Here is a 16417-nt window from a genome sequence, read left to right as displayed (position 1 = left end):
TGTTTTTAACTTAATCTTACACAACCGCGAGTACACGCCACCTCTACACTTTGGTGCGTAAGATGGGCGGCAATACACTTTGTCACCTTCACCTCTCCTCTCTCTCTCCGCCACGTGTCATACTATTCTATAAACATTCTTTCATCGCCTTTTTTTTCTCAATTTTACAAAACTACCCCTGTTGAAAATATACTACTTGTATAATGTTATGTTAAGGAGACAGCTCAACAATATTTAGATAAATCATATAAAGACTTTACTATAAACTTCGTTTGGTTTGGTGTTCATTATTTCAAGTTTGATCATTTCAAATAAATATAAAAATTTCAACGGTTCAACCATTATCATCTTCCCCTTATTGTATATCTTCTTTCTTTCCTGTATTATTATTATTGTTTTAGTTTTGGTCAAAACATATCGAGTCGCCTTATACTTTTTAAGGTGTAATCGATAAAAACTCGTGTTTTTTGTTTTTGTAGCGATTATTTTTGGATTAATAATGGAGAGGTACGAAAATATGAAAAATATTGGGTCTGGAAATTTTGGAGTTGCTAAGCTTGTCAAAGATAAATGGACTGGAGAGCTCTTTGCTGTCAAATATATTGAGAGAGGACAAAAGGTCCCTTATTATCTTTTGTCTTTTTTCTCCTTATTTTGTCTTTGATTTCAATCTTTACGATACTATAATTTTGGCGGAACTTGATTTGCATTAATAATCTCCTGCTAAATTCGACTTCAAAAAGTTGAATTAACAATTATTGATAAAAATATTTTTTTTATTTATTTAATTTTGGTTGTGTATCTTGTTAGATTGATGAGCATGTTCAAAGGGAGATCATGAACCATAGATCGGTGAAACATCCTAACATTATTAGATTCAAAGAGGTAAGAAACCTAAAACACTTTATATTTCTGTACTTTTTAATGATTTTAGTTAATAATCGCGCTATAATACTTTATGTTCTATGTTTATCCATGTTCTTCACATGCATTTTTGTAAGAAAAAACACTAAAAATGGAGAGTTTAATAGTTAAACAGTTTGCACACGTGAACTCAAAACCGTAATTACATGTATATTACTAGGCCAACGTTTGATCCTTAAGTATTAATTAATGTGTAATAAGCTGTTTTAGTAGAAGTTTGGTACGTAATTAGTGAATTTTTAATTATGGAATCATATCATGATTAAGGAAATTTCAGAGTATTTACGCAATACATTATTCGAGCAGGTGTTCCTTACTCCTACGCATTTGGCAATAGTAATGGAATATGCTGCTGGAGGAGAGCTGTTTGAAAGAATTTGTACTGCTGGAAGATTCAGTGAAGATGAGGTTTGTATCTTTTTTATGCTATGCTGTTCTTACAGAAAACGCAACTAATTGTTCGGGTTTTAATGTTTTATCTATCTCCGGTTTAGTTTAGTTGTTATGTTATACAGAGTATAATAATGGTTCAAGTATATATGTATCAGTATGTTTCAATGTGACAATTAATTCTAGACGGAAGGAGTAAATGAAGTCGTAATTTTTATTTTTAACCAAGGTGGTTTTTGAACAGGCAAGGTCTGTTAATCTGAGCTTTGGGAGTTTTCTTTGATGTTTTCAGGCAAGGTATTATTTCCAACAACTAGTATCAGGAGTCAATTACTGCCACTCCATGGTATATATGCTAATTAATTAATTATATATGGAGTACATTTCATTATATTTATTCTCTGATATTAAAATTTTGTCCTGTTATTAAAACTTAATTTCACATATACAAGGCTAATAATAATACAAGTTTTTTTCTGAATGCAGCAAATTTGTCATAGAGATCTTAAGCTTGAAAACACCCTCTTAGATGGCAGTTCAGAATCGCGTCTCAAAATCTGTGACTTTGGCTACTCTAAGGCAGGGAAACTCATCTGAATCTATCATTTTGTTTATATTCAATCATCAATGATGACTAATTTTTGTTAATTATAACAGTCTGCAGTGCTACATTCTCAACCAAAATCGACAGTAGGAACACCGGCCTATATCGCCCCAGAAGTCCTGTCTCGAAAGGAATATGATGGAAAGGTAGTGTAACAACTAGTGAATGTAGATACATACTACATAAAAATACTATATGCTTTTAATTTTTAGCCTAAATTTTATTAGTCCATTCATATTTTAATGTGATAAGTATGTAATTCATTAAGAATTACAGATTGCAGATGTTTGGTCTTGTGGAGTCACTCTTTATGTCATGCTAGTTGGTGCTTATCCCTTTGAAGATGCTGATGATCCTAGAAATTTCAAAACTACTATTGCAGTATGTATTAAATTTTTAATATAATTTACTTTGGTGTTAATAGAATATATGTGTATGATTGATATTTCTAGTAATTAATAGTATCTGATTTCGATCTTAGCTTATGGGTGTTGGGTTGTGTTGTGGCAGAGGATTCTGAGTGTACATTACTCCATCCCTGATTATGTTCGCGTCTCCAATGATTGTAACCATCTCCTCTCTCGAATATTCGTAGCCAACCCTGAAAAGGTAATGTAACATAATATTGAGAAAATACAAGTTCATCTTCATGATAAACAGAAAAATGTTTATCTAGTGACATTTTTGTAAATAAATCAAAAACTTTTGTCAAATGTGGACCCTAGTAAGATTGATTTATTTACAGAAACGCCATGATGACTGGGATCTTATATTGATTTATTTACGGAATTGCCACTAGATTAACATTTGTTCATCATGAAGATGAACGGGGGCTCCCTCCATAATATTGTACATTATCGTGATATGGTAAGTAATAGTGATGGTTTATGATTAGATTTCCTGATATTTACGTTACTGATATTATTTATGTAGAGGATAACGATGGAGGAAATAAAGAAGCACCCGTGGTTTGTAAAGAATTTGCCTGCGGAGTACAAGGATGGTGGGCTAGATGACACATTCAATACGACGGAAACAGACGTAACATCCCAAGATGAAGAGGAAATATTAGCCATAATTCAGGAAGCAAGGAAGCCGGGAACAGTACAAGGGTCCAACCTCTTTGGTGAAGGTCTGCTATTAGGCGGCAGCTTAGATTTCGACGACAGCGAGCTTGATGCTGACCTTGATGATTTGGAAATGAGCTGTGAAGATTTTGTATGTGCTCTATGATATATACAAAGTATATATGATCATGTACTAATTAATAATATATGGTTTGCTAATCAAGTAATTCCTTTGATAAGTTTGATGGGAATTCAAACTAATGTTAGCAATAATTAGCAGTTAATTAATTAATTATGCAAGTGTGTATGCTTTGCTTTTGTAAATGCCTTGATGTTGTGCCTTCATCAGTTGGTGAGGCTGTAACCACTAAAATTTGGTACAATTGATATTAAAAGAAGAAGAAAAAAATGTATGCTTTTGTCGGATGATAATCATATGAATTACATTTGGTTGAAGTGGGAGAATAAATGGGTTGTGTATAAGCATGAGCATGACCAAGAAAATGTTAAAACAACAACTTGCAAAGATATTGTGTGAAGGTCCCCGGCCTTTTGATGGACTTGCTATGCAATTTGGTACTCCTTCCTCTCCCTACCAACGTCAAAATAATATTAAGAGACAATCATACAAAACTGTATAGAAATACGTCTTTGTTTATATCAATATTTCATGGTTGATTATAAGAATTAAGATCAATATACACAATTTTTTATATGTGGGTGCATGGTGTGATTGGGGTTACTCGGTCGGTCAAGTGTTACTCGATCAGGGCCGGTTACTTAGTCAATTAGAGATTACTCGATCGATCTTAGGGGTTACCTTGTCAGTATTTTGGTGTGTGTTATTAGCTTACCACACCAAAAAAGTGCTGACACGTATATATATAATAGCGAAAAGCTTGACATGGGTCAAACCAGCCAAAACTTAAAAAAATAGAGATGGAAGCAATTTGATCGAACGATTAAGGTCTCAACTAATTTCAAGTAAAAAACCATCACTAAAACTAAAACAAGTACTACTTGATGAGTTGATGTGGTGTATATATCCATTAAGTCTGTCAACGGCTACTCTTATTTTTTGAGGCTACTCTTGAGACTTAATATTTAATAATCCTAATAATTAACATAGCATTATACTATTGAAAATTAATTTGTACGTGGTCTTTATCTTTCAACGTCGATCCGATCATCATCTTCATTTCAACAATACAATGTATATTTTTAACGTTATTGGGTCCTCTAACAATACATGCAGTGAGCCAGTGACCAATAGATAATCAATACATCTTATTAAGATAAGACTATTAATAAGTTTGGTTCAAAAATCATTATCAATCACTAAATCCAATTTAAGTTGTGTCGAGTTATGTATGGTAGATTTTTCTTATATACGTAGGTTAAATTTATGTGGATGTAAATATATATTTGTCCTAATCTAAATCACACTTTTTTTTAATATTGACAAACAATATTTGTTAAAGTTGACGATAAACTTTTCAAAAAATAAAAAATTGTTATAGAAGTAATTTTTAAGCTAATTGTATTTTTTTAAAAAAAGTGATCTGCAACTCATACGGTATATCGTTCATTAATTTGTGGAAAGAGTGATTAGCAAATAAATTAGAAAAACATACAAAAGGTGACCAACAAGATACAACATGGGGGTAGATAGTATTCACTTTAGCTGAATTTTGCCTATTCTTATAGTATCTTATCCAAATTTATTATACCTTACCTTATCTTATTTCAACTCATTAGCATATAAATCTTATCTGAATTAATTCATAGAAACAAGTGAAAATAAGATGAATGTTACATAGCTTTAGTACGTGTATGTTCACATTTACTGAACTAAGCTGAACTGAATTGGTTGAAGCTGAACTGAACTGAACTGAACTAAACTGAAATGAATATTTTATGAGAGAGAGAAATTATGAGCTGAACTGAACTGATTGGAGCTGAACTAACTAAAGTGAACTGATTGGAGCTGAACTGAAGTAAACTGAACTGAACTGAACTGAAATTAAGCTGAAGTGAACAGATCCTTAAATTATAGTTGTAGCTCAATTTACCATTGTATAAATTATATCTGATGTATGTATTATAACTTTATAAGTGACCTTCCAAATTAGGTAGAGAACCCTAATTATAGCCGTTGTTTTTCATACGAACTACTCCATATATATTTTATTAAAAACATATATTAAAAGATTTATAATATAAACGAGTACCTTGATAAGTTGTGGAGCCAATTAGATAATGAGATCGAGTTGGAACTCCACTAGATTAATATAACAATCAACTTGTATTTCATACAAATGTGCATTATAAAGTTGCAACTTGACTTATTTATAACCATTACCTTTTGATATCAAATTAAAGTCTAAAAAGTTCTCAAATCTCAACCGTCACCCAAAAATTCTTTGAATTTGAAGGTGGATAATGTTGTAATTCCACATAAATTAATGATCAATCGTCATTCTTTCTTATTTTGTCATATATCATTGGACGTTTCTAATTTGTTGCGTCATCACTTTAGAATAACAATTTAATTAAGTTGTGTTAGTTAATCCTCATCTTCTTAATTAATCAAGTTAATTATGATTAGTGGTCATGTCTTAGCTTGGACTCTCATACTTGGATTTTGTATCCAATATGTTTCTCTTATTGGCTAAATACATGCCTCAATGAGGTTTTTTGTAGTGATGAAATTACTATATTAGAACTTGTCATATCGCATGACATCAAAAGATTTATACTAATAGTATGAACGAATAATGAATTTGTTGATTGAAAAGATGGTACGTGATATATTATAGTCAATGTAGTTGTTAACATAATTAATGCTCGTCTTTGCTAAATTATAATTAATGTGTCTTGATGTATCATTTGGGAAGGTGATAATCGGCTTTTGTTTTTGTATCTATATTATCTATATAGACAAAACTTGTCAAAGTAGAATAAGTTTCTAAGTAAGGTGATAATTGGGTGTTTGAAAAGACAAGGACAAGCATAAGGAAATTGATAAGGTCACCTCTCTAAGTAAGTAACAATGAAAGTCGTTCGTACCAATAGATTTATTGTGTCAAAACCATTTTCCCACGTCTAGTCATATCAATTTTTTTTATAAGGCTCGTGTGAGACTATGAGCTTAAAATTACCATTAATTTTTTTGCCTTTACACGCAAAAGTTAGGGGTTCGTTTGACATTGCTGTGGCATTCTGTTTTTAGGTGTTTTTTTTTTTAATTTACAAAATCATATGATAGATGTTATTCCCTCCGTTTTTAAATACTTGCTCCATTTCTCCATGCGCGGAGTTTTAGGAGAAATTGGAGAAAATAATAAAATATGGAGGTAGTGGGGTAGTTGAGAAAATAAAAAAATGTAAAAAACAAAAGTATTGGAAGAATAGGAGGAGAGAGAGTATTATGTTTGGTCCACTAAGTGTGAGAAATGAATTAAATATTGTAAAAGCTTTCCAAAAAAGGAAATGGAGCAAGTATTTAAAAACGGAGGGAGTATATAATAAATTAAAAAAAAAAATTATTAAAATCATGATAATTTTGAAAACTGACAACAAAAAGTAAAAACATATCTTTCTTATTTTTTGTTTTTGCCTTAAGTTACTTAATTACTTTGATTTCCTGATGAGATTGAATGACACTTCTTTTGGCAAGAATAGAGAAGATTTCACCATTTCACTCACTACAACTCTACGAGTACTTAGGGCTCGTTCTCATTGACTAAACTCAGCTAAACTGAAGTGAACTGAGCTGAAGTGAACTGAACTGAATTTCAACGTAAGAGAACAGACCCTTACTATCTATTTAATTTATCCACCCCTCTCAATTACTCCATAAAAAAATGTTATTTTGTGTTTTAAAATAGTGAAATTCAAGTTAAGAAAACATGGGTTTCAGACAAGTTTTACATTTTTAAGAAAACAACAACAGTGTATTATTCATAAGAAAAATCATGAATTGACAAAATTCAAGACAGAAAAAAAAAAATGAGTTTTGAGGTTGTGGATAGATATTTTGATGTCAATGGGGAATTGAAGCCTTTAGCACAAAGGTTAAAAAAATAAACAACCTATTTAATTTACATGATAAAATTTGATTCCACAAAACCAACGATTAAGAATCAAGTGTATGTAATATTTTTTTTTTTTTGAAAAAGTGTACGTAATATTAAGATAAGTGTAAATAGGATGAAAAATAAAATTAATTACTTGGAAATTTGGTCCTTGTGCAAACAAAAATAACAAAAATAGGAAAAAAAAAATAAAATTCCGTTGCCGGGACTTGAACCCGGGTCTCTCGGGTGAGAGCCGAGTATCCTGACCAACTAGACTACAACGGATTATTGATACATAATTTTGTTATTTTAAATTTAATATATATCGAAAATTCGCATAATTGTAAGTACAGTTTTTCTTTTTGTTATGCTTACAGATATTTTGGGTGTTTTGGACGTTGACTTGGTAGGATTTATCTTTTGTATTTGAAAATTGTGATTAAAAATTTGGAATGCATTTTGTGCAACTGAGTGGTTTGTACTGTGTGAAATACTGTAGTGATTAAAAATTGTGGTTTGTTTCAATATTATTGGGGTTGATTTTTGCAAATCTTTATTAATGTCATCGATTGGACTGTTGTCGTATGGTAGACGTTTTTCTTTTTTTTTTTCTTTTTTTTTTTTTAATTTTTGACAAGGACGTTTTTCTTTCAATATACGGAGAAATTAGTTTTTACGAAGCAATTTGTCAAAATCTTCACTAGCTTAGTGTAGCATTTCTTTTTTATTAGGCCATTGAAAATAATAAGTACGAGGATTAGTTTTGTAAAATGAGAGAATTGACTAGAATGACGTTAAAAATTGTATTGCTTGTATATAAGGTGGTGGAGGACTGGTGGTTCTCGTGTAATTGACTGATTGGTTTATAGTGTTTGAATTATGCAACTTGTTCTTGTTAGAGGAAATAATGCTTTTGACTATGTTTGTGCCATATTAATGTAATGGTTTAGCATGTTTTGATGTACTATTTTAATCATGTTTTTTTTTTAAAAAAATAAAATAAAATAAAATAAAATAAGTCAATAGGATTTGAGTAATGGTACATAAACAAAGTGGTTGATTGTGATAGTTGGATTGACTCATAATGTGAGGGTGGTGATATAGGAGGTTCATGGATGGCCTACCTCATCTATATATTGTTCAAGTGATTGCCAACTATATCCAATTTGTTGCAAGTCCTGTTGAATGAATGGTTTAAAAGGTGTTATGTGGTGTTTTGTCACGACTAAATTAAAGAAGTAATCGTTAGTTAACTATTTAAGAGCGAGGAGATTTTTGTTAACTATGGATTATAACCTACATTAGTTATTGACCTTAGATTCTATTATTGAAACGACTTCAACGTTTTAACTTAAAACAAACTTAATTAAACTAACCAATTGGTTGTTTGTGTAGTATTGATTGGGATTACACTTGGTAGGAAGGACCCATATTCGATCCCCGCAACAACAATTTGGAGGGAAGTGGAACCTAACCATCCGAAACTGATCCTCGAATCTAAATTAGCCCAAGAGGGTGAATCGGGTGAAACACCGAAAAAAAAAACTTACTTAAACTAATGTGGATTAAAAATTGGCACTCATATTTAAATTTAAATTTATAAATCTTAAAAGCCAAATTAGAGCAAAATGGATTCCTCTCATAAAACATGACTTGGAGTTATGAACATGTTCTACCTCATTTACCTTTAAAAGAGTGATTTTATCGCATTATCCTTTGTATATTTGCCTTATTTTGTTGTTTTTTTTAGCTTTCTCTTTCTCTGTCCTTCTCGCCTCTCAATCTTGATTTTTCTCAAATATGAAAAACACAAGTGTTGTATCTTATAATTCACATCAGAGTTTAGTAATAATTTTTTTTAGGAAATTTTGATTTTTACCACCTTTAAATAACAACTTCATTGAATTTACCACCTCAAAACAAAATAAAAAGATTTACTTTACCACCTCATAAAAAAATAAAACATCAGTTTTAACACCTAAGCCTAACTCCGGTATCGGAAACCGCCAGTGGGGCCCAACATAACAGCTAGTTTTTGAAATTATCCCAAATTCTCTCGATTTCCTTTCTATTTAAACCAACCTTCTTCATTTCTACATCAAATTGTTGAATATTGAAGTTTTTTTGCGATTTTCTTCACTAATCCTTAATTTGGGTAGTAAATGAGCCAAAGTTCATCTTATAAAGTTATAATTTGCTTATAGCTTGGTTTTTGGTCTGATTTGTATCCTTAATGGCTTAAGGACTGCAAACAAAAACGTGCTGAGCAACAACAATTACTAGTACCTAAGCTGCTTCAATTTCTGTTTCCTAAACCTGAACGTTATATGACAGAGGTTTCAGAATACAAACGGTGACGAAGAATATATCTGACTTCTGGAAAAAATTTGTACTCGTAATTCAGATGTAGTATTGTCATTTCTACTGCCATTTTTTCATTGAAACTAATTGTATTTGAACACAATTACCATAATCTAACCCTAATTTTACTGCCCAATTGTAATAAAAAAACCCCAAATTAATTTACACTTACATGACCCTAATTATTTACAATATGAAATTGGGGTTGAATTAATAACAGAAAACATGCAATTTCAATTATACTTAGCAATTGCAATATAATCACGCAAACAATTGCAAAAAATTACAACAGAATTCATGAAAATTGCTTACCTTTTCGCTATTTGTCGTCAAATAGTTCAATTGATTCAGAGCCGAGTACAATCTTCAATAATTTGTTAATTTGAGGATGTGTGATTGTTAAGGATCACACAAAATCAGAATTTGAAAAGAAAATGGCAAAAAAAAACTTCAATGTTCACGAAATATAGGTATAAATGAAGAAGTTAGGTTTAAATCAAAGGGAAATCGAGAGAATTTGGGGATAATTTCAAAAACTAGCTGTTATTGTGGGCCCCACTGGCGGTTTCCGTCACCGGAGTTAGGCTTAGGTGGTAAAACTGATGTTTTATTTTTTTTTATGAGGTGGTAAAGTAAATCTTTATTTATTTTTTTTTTTGAGGTGGTAAATTCAATAAATTCGTTATTTGAAGGTGGTAAAAATCAAAATTTCTTTTTTTTTTTTTAATTATTATTAAAAACTAGTGTGAATATACCTTATACGCTATACATATATATAGAAGTTAAAATCAAGAAATAATAGAATTTTCAAAGGAAATGAATATTTTGAGAAAAGTTTCAAAACTTTTAATTCAACATAAACTCTTAGATATGCCTAGCATAGGCCCAACTAACATAACTGGCTAGTTAGCCGAATCTCATACCCAATCAAATAATGTTAGTGGTGCTTTTAAATTTTTAATTTGTCACTCATCACTTGTAATATAATGTACACAATTAAAATAATTTTTTTTATGCCACACGTTTAAAATAACTGGTTCTACTTATACTTTTTATAAATAAAGTTTTATATAATTATATATAATTTCATAGGTTTTGGTATTAATTTCATATGTGATTTTGCATAAATTTGTTGATTATCAAAATATATTACACCTTTAAATAAGTTTAGGCGTATTTTATGCTCTTTCTCATCTAACAATGGGAATAAATTAAGGCAAGACAAATAATAAAGAGGGACACAATATTAAATTTAATGTGGAAAAACCTTTTTAATAGATGTTTGAAAAAAAACCATACATGACGAGCACGGAAATAACCTACTCTAGGAAAATAGAAGAATATAAAGTACCTAAAATAGGACTGCAAAGGAGTAGTATAAAAAGAATAGTTGATTCATAGAGATAAGATGAATAGAATAAAGAGGTGTAGCATATGACCTACATTTATAGTTAAAGACGGAGTTTGAAAGGAATGACTGAAAGATTCGGAATTCCTTCTATCATTCTTATAGCCATAGTATTCTAAACGGACCATTGGGAATAATTCTCTAGAATGTTCAAGTATATACTAACCTTGTTGATTTCTCCAAAAGCTTCTAGACGGTGCATAAATGCTTCACCAAAACAATGGGCCAATAAAATTTGGGCCACATCCTAAAATCATAGAAATATATAGAACACCAACATTTACTGAACATCCGTTATAAAGTGACAATAAAATGTGCAAAAGTTACACTAAAACGCACAAAAGTTATCGTGACATATATAATAGTTATTTATACTTTATTGATAAATTTGACAAAAGTGACACTAAATTTGACAAAAGTGACACTAAATCTGACAAAAGTGTACCCGATGTACAGTAAATTACTGAAAACCGGGTGTATACAAAAGTTTTCCTATATAGAATTGAGTCACTTCTATAACAATGTAATACTAGATCAATTGCTGCATCACATTAACAACATGCTTAATATGTAATTTTATTATGGAGCACCTAACAAGGTTACACCTATATTCATTTTTTCAGAATCCATATTCTCTTAAACTATACTATTAGACTGTTATCTCTGTATATCTGGTGTCAATAGTTATACAACATTAAAATGCCAGCCAAGGATCACTGACCAACTCCATAGGAGTCTTAGGACCATTGACCACCCTACAATTCGTCCGAACCTCGCCAGGCCGGCCTGACTGTAGATCACCCATCTTTAACATACCCTTCACAAAGGCATCAAAAAATGCACCCTGATCTTCACTATACTTCACCACCCATTCCCTTGTTTCCTCGAATGTATAAAGTGTTTCATCTGAATTCAAGAACCCTTTTCCTGCAACTAAGTCCTTAAAGTACTGATTATCAAAGAGTGTAGGAGTAGCATCCAAGTTACCAGTCACATTCTCATCTCCACCAACAGGACACAACTTATCCAACTCCATCCTGTAAAGATGATCGATTGCAGGATCAGGCTTTCCGGTCCCTGATTGATTGTAAAGGCGGAAGGTGATTGAGAAACATCGACCTTTACCAATGGAGTGAGACCCTGAGAGGGCCACAAGGTCCTCGGTTGAGAGGTTGAACTTCGCAAAGAGGTCTATTAAGGCACTGGCATTGGCTCTTGGACTTGGCATAATCGCGTCTGAGTCCTCTTGGCTTGCCGTTAAACTGTCCTTTCTTCCTAATCTCACCTCCCAATCTGGCCCTCCACTCTGTGTAATGACAAAGCTCAGTTATTTGGTTTTAAAAGGACTTTCTAGAAATTGTACATGTCAATTTTCATACATACAATTATTTCACACTCGCAACACAAATTCTCAAATGTAAGAACAGAATGGGATGTGGTAATGTACAGCCATACTAGTCATGCCTAGTGAACGGACTCTTGAACGAGTTCATCATGGACTATTTTTTTTTGTCATTCATTCATATGCATTACAGTTAGATTGAGTTATTTTAAGAAGAAAGAGTCCATATATGCATGACTTACACTTCTCCAAATACGAATTAAATCGAGTATGCACTCTTTACAAGCTCTACTTGATCTTACATTACAGGAGTTAAATTAGCTTAGCAATCTAATAAAACCTTTAATTTCTTAAGCTCCTAGCTTAACATTTTTGTGGAAACAAGCTAGGTGGAATGGCACATGTTTTATATATCATTATACACCATTTAAAGTATCGAGTATTATCTAATGTTTACATTAAATTAGAATAATGATACTGTTTTGTTAACATGACAATTTTGAAAACATAAATGAATGGTGGATGATTAACAAAAACTTTCCAAAAGTAATCAGTTTTTTTTATTTAGTAAGATGCTTTGTGAATGAATTATAATCGCACCTTGTTTCATACGTTATCTTCTCATCTACCACTTCTTTATTCGAGCACCACAACATCAATTTGTAGTAGTATGTATGTACTTTAAAAGAAAGTTCGAAAAAAAAAAAACAACAGTACAAGATAACTATGAATAATCTACTAAATGGCCATCAAAGTCACTTTTCTTTCATAGTGGTCCTTTTCATAGTAATCAATCAATAAGGTAATTGTATTAGTACAACTTTTGACTCTTTCACATGAATAACATCTAGTACTCCTCTGTTCCAACACTAGAAAGACATACAATTACGCAAGTGTGTGTGTGTTTTTTTTGTGAAATCTATTGACCCCTCAAAGTACAATCCTTAGGAAGGGAAACTCGCCGTTTAGCTAGATGATTAGACATTAAAGCTAACGGCTAAGAAACAATCACACTGTAACCAACCGTCGTTGGGCTAATAATTAGAATTGAACCCTGACCTCATAGTTAAAAGGTGGGACTAAAAGGGTTCTACCATTGAGCTCTCACTTGATTCTTCTTCTTACACTACCGTTTTTACTTGGCTTAGACTAAAGGGTTCTACCATTGAGCTCTCACTTTATTCTTTTTCTTACATTACCGTTTTTACTTGGCTTGGACTAAAGGGTTCTACCATTGAGCTCTCACTTGATTCTTCTTCTTACATTCTCGTTTTTACTTGGCTTAGACTTGTTATACGATCACACAAACAGAATAAACATATGCAGTAAATGGTCTTCTAGTTGGATTAAACAAGGCTTTCAACGTGGATGTATGTAAGTCATGTAACACTTCTAATGTTTAATTTTATGTTAAATAGACTTTAGTCGTCTATATAGTATAGCATTTTCAATTGGGTAACAATTTCCTAGTAATATGCTACCTCCGTCTTATATTCGCGTTTTATATCAATGTTGATCAAATTAACTTACCTAATTGATTTTACTTAATTAGGAGTAATAAATTGAAACCAATGTAACAGTAACAAGTAATGAGGAACGTAATTTTACCAAAGCAACGGCATCTCTAGCAGCCATGACAACGATATCAGCACAAGAAACAACTCCGGGACAGATATTTTCCACAGCTGTTTTGATTTCATCAATTACTTCAAATGACCTCAGCGAGTTTATGTTTGAAAGGGCCAATTTCTCCCCTAGCATTGTTGGTGTGTCATCTAACAACAACGACCCATCACATCCCTGTAATTATTTTTTACTATTATAAGACGTACCAAAATTATTTACAATATACAAGTAGTAATATAAGACACCGGACTTTTTTTAGTGTGACATAAAATGATCCATTGAGTAAATCATACGACAAAATATAAGGTGAGACATAAAATGAGACACGAGGTTACAAGGACGGACTTACATTAACAAAACAATCATGGAACTGCAACCTCATGACTGAAGCAGCGCTTCGGGTTTCATTGATCATGGCCTTATGTAGGACCTCTCGAACCGTGGATTCGGCTTTCGGGCAAGTGCTGGCGTAGAATCCAGGCACAAGTTGAGCCTCTCCGGTGATTAAGTAGAGAAAAAGGAGAGAAAAAACAGGGATGATCATTTTTTTGGACAGCTCAAAACCTGTTGAATGAATATGAAAATAGTAAAAAAAAAAATTAAAAAAAAAAAAACACTCCCTTCTAGTATTGAGAAATCTGGAAATCCAGATTTAGAGAGAGATAGAGAAGTTTAGAGAGAGAAAGCTATGGAAGTTTTTTTCCTGAAAATATAAGCAATCATCCTATTTTACATTATATTAAGGAAAAAGCAATGGGTTTATAAGTAAAAAGGACCACTATTATTTATAATAAAAACATATATACATGAGCTAAATTTTAAATAATACGGAGTAGAAAAATAATTAAACAACCATTTTTTTTATGTCTGCTTAATAAAATATGATCATTAAGTTTATAATCTCATTTTGTTTGTGAAAATTTTACCACAAAAATGAAAAATGACATAATAATTACTGTAAAATTTTTGTAAAATCCAAACCCAGTAAAGAATGTTTAGTTAACAGATTAATCAGGATTAAGAAATTAAAAGAGTACAGCTAGATCAGTCATAAATTAAGCAAATTAAGATAAAAGCAAGAAATAATAAAATGATTAAGAGAAAGAGAAAGGGTACAGAAGATACCAGAGAAAGGTAAAATAGAGATATTTGGGTAGGAGAGAAGGGTAATTTGGTAATTTGTGATTGTTGGAATTGAGGGAGCTAAAGTGGAGAGGTGGGAGACTGGGAGTAGAATGTTTGGAGGAAGCTAAGATCTTTTTGGTGAGTTGTTGGGGTTTTAATGTTAGGAGGAAGCTAAGATCTTTTTGGTCCTAAATTAGGAATAAAATAATATTAAGAATAAATGAATTTAAAAATAGATACAAACAAACTATGGATTATATAGAGATTAATAATTTTATTGTGTTGATTGTGTAGTCACTTCAATCAAATCTATAAATTAACAGGGTACCCAGAATTGGCACTAGAATCTGGTGGTTCTTGAAAGCTTGCAGCAAACTCCAAATTTTGTTCCGATTTTGAGGAATTGGTTGCAACAGCTTTCAATTTCGATTTAGAGATTTTTGAAAAGGTACCACGTGTTGCTCATTCTTGTTAAGCAGGATTCAGTTGATGAAATATCAAATATGGTAGATTGTTCAAACAAATGATAATGAAATTGTTCAAATTAGTCTAGAAGGATTAGAGAAAAAAAGATTTATGGGAATAAGATTCCTTACTTGATTTTTTTAGAAATTTCCTAAACATGATTAATCAGAAGAGTCAGCAATGATAGAGAATTTCCATAGAAAATTTTACTAAACGAAGAATTAGGTGAGAGGGAGGATATCATTTAGATTTTATGAGAAGCGGAAATTCTTAGAATGAATGAATGACAATAATGATAATTTTTGCTCATGTGAAATCTTAAATTATAAACTTAATATTTTCTTCCTAGTGTTTAATGTGGGATAACATTCACTTATAAACACTTGTATCTAATAAAATACTCGTATATATTTGTAAATTGTAAATACTAGGGTTAGTCTGTTACATCTAGGGGTGAGCAAAACCGGGTACCCGGTCAGTTTCAATGGACCCGGAACCGGATCCGGTTATAACCGGGTCCGAGATTTTGGAACCAGAACTGGAACTGGTTGTAACCGGGTCCCGTGGTGGCGGAACTGGTCCCGGAACTGGTGGGAACCAGTTCCAAGACCGGGTACCCAGTTCGTATTTCAATTATTTCCCAAAGTTGAAACTAAATTGCAATAAAACTTTAACCACAAAATTAATTTCTAAAAACCCCAATTAGATTATATTGATTTGTCAAAATTCAGTAAACAATTAAAAAAAAAAAAAAAAAAATCAGTAAACGATTATAATATCAATATGAAATTAATAAAAAAAATCCCCAAATGTAAGACTCCATTGCTTCGTTCTTTGCAATTCTCAAATCATGCAACCCAAAATAAGAATAATCTCCTAAACTATTGAAAACCTTTACTTGTTACAAAAATGAAAACAAGTTCTTAAAGGAAGGAAATTAAAGAGAGGGAAAGAAGTACTGTGAAAGAGGAAAAAAAAAGGTTGGAGTGAGAATGAAGGTGGCGTAAGAATGAAATGTTAGAGGGA

The 16417-nt window shown here is 31.7% G+C and overlaps 2 protein-coding genes and 1 non-coding gene across 3 annotated transcripts; 1 reads left to right on the top strand and 2 right to left on the bottom strand.

Annotated features, from left to right (window-relative positions):
• Positions 1-233: 233 nt before the first annotated feature.
• Positions 234-3242, top strand: LOC145624101 (serine/threonine-protein kinase SAPK2-like). The gene is made up of 9 exons (XM_081677063.1): positions 234-619; positions 811-885; positions 1231-1332; positions 1607-1660; positions 1801-1893; positions 1972-2064; positions 2195-2299; positions 2429-2527; positions 2852-3242. The coding sequence occupies exons 1-9, from the start codon at positions 500-502 to the stop codon at positions 3149-3151; spliced, it is 1041 nt and encodes a 346-aa protein (XP_081533189.1). The 5' UTR covers positions 234-499; the 3' UTR covers positions 3152-3242.
• A 4034-nt stretch (positions 3243-7276) lies between these two features.
• Positions 7277-7349, bottom strand: TRNAE-CUC (transfer RNA glutamic acid (anticodon CUC)). Its single transcript has one exon. It is a non-coding gene; the product is annotated as a tRNA-Glu (tRNA).
• Positions 7350-11190: 3841 nt separating this feature from the next.
• Positions 11191-15062, bottom strand: LOC145624092 (peroxidase 17-like). The gene is made up of 4 exons (XM_081677053.1): positions 14927-15062; positions 14151-14365; positions 13784-13975; positions 11191-12139 (listed from the first exon to the last, which is right to left on the bottom strand). The coding sequence occupies exons 2-4, from the start codon at positions 14343-14345 to the stop codon at positions 11528-11530; spliced, it is 999 nt and encodes a 332-aa protein (XP_081533179.1). The 5' UTR covers positions 14346-14365; positions 14927-15062; the 3' UTR covers positions 11191-11527.
• Between the last annotated feature and the right edge of the window lie 1355 nt (positions 15063-16417).

The sequence above is a fragment of the Chenopodium album genome, chromosome 1, assembly GCF_948465745.1.
Source record: "Chenopodium album chromosome 1, dcCheAlbu1.1, whole genome shotgun sequence".
NCBI classification, from domain to species: domain Eukaryota; kingdom Viridiplantae; phylum Streptophyta; class Magnoliopsida; order Caryophyllales; family Amaranthaceae; genus Chenopodium; species Chenopodium album.
This window is presented reverse-complemented; position numbering and strand designations above follow the sequence as displayed.

Coding starts and splice junctions, on each gene's coding strand:
- LOC145624101 (XM_081677063.1), top strand. CDS start 500: ATGGAGAGGTACGAAAATATGAAAAATATTGGGTCTGGAAATTTTGGA. Junction 1,333..1,606: donor GAAGATTCAGTGAAGATGAG/GTTTGTATCTTT, acceptor TGATGTTTTCAG/GCAAGGTATTATTTCCAACA. Junction 2,528..2,851: donor TCGTAGCCAACCCTGAAAAG/GTAATGTAACAT, acceptor TTATTTATGTAG/AGGATAACGATGGAGGAAAT.
- LOC145624092 (XM_081677053.1), bottom strand. CDS start 14,345: ATGATCATCCCTGTTTTTTCTCTCCTTTTTCTCTACTTAATCACCGGA. Junction 13,976..14,150: donor TCCATGATTGTTTTGTTAAT/GTAAGTCCGTCC, acceptor AAATAATTACAG/GGATGTGATGGGTCGTTGTT. Junction 12,140..13,783: donor CTAGAGATGCCGTTGCTTTG/GTAAAATTACGT, acceptor GTCATTACACAG/AGTGGAGGGCCAGATTGGGA.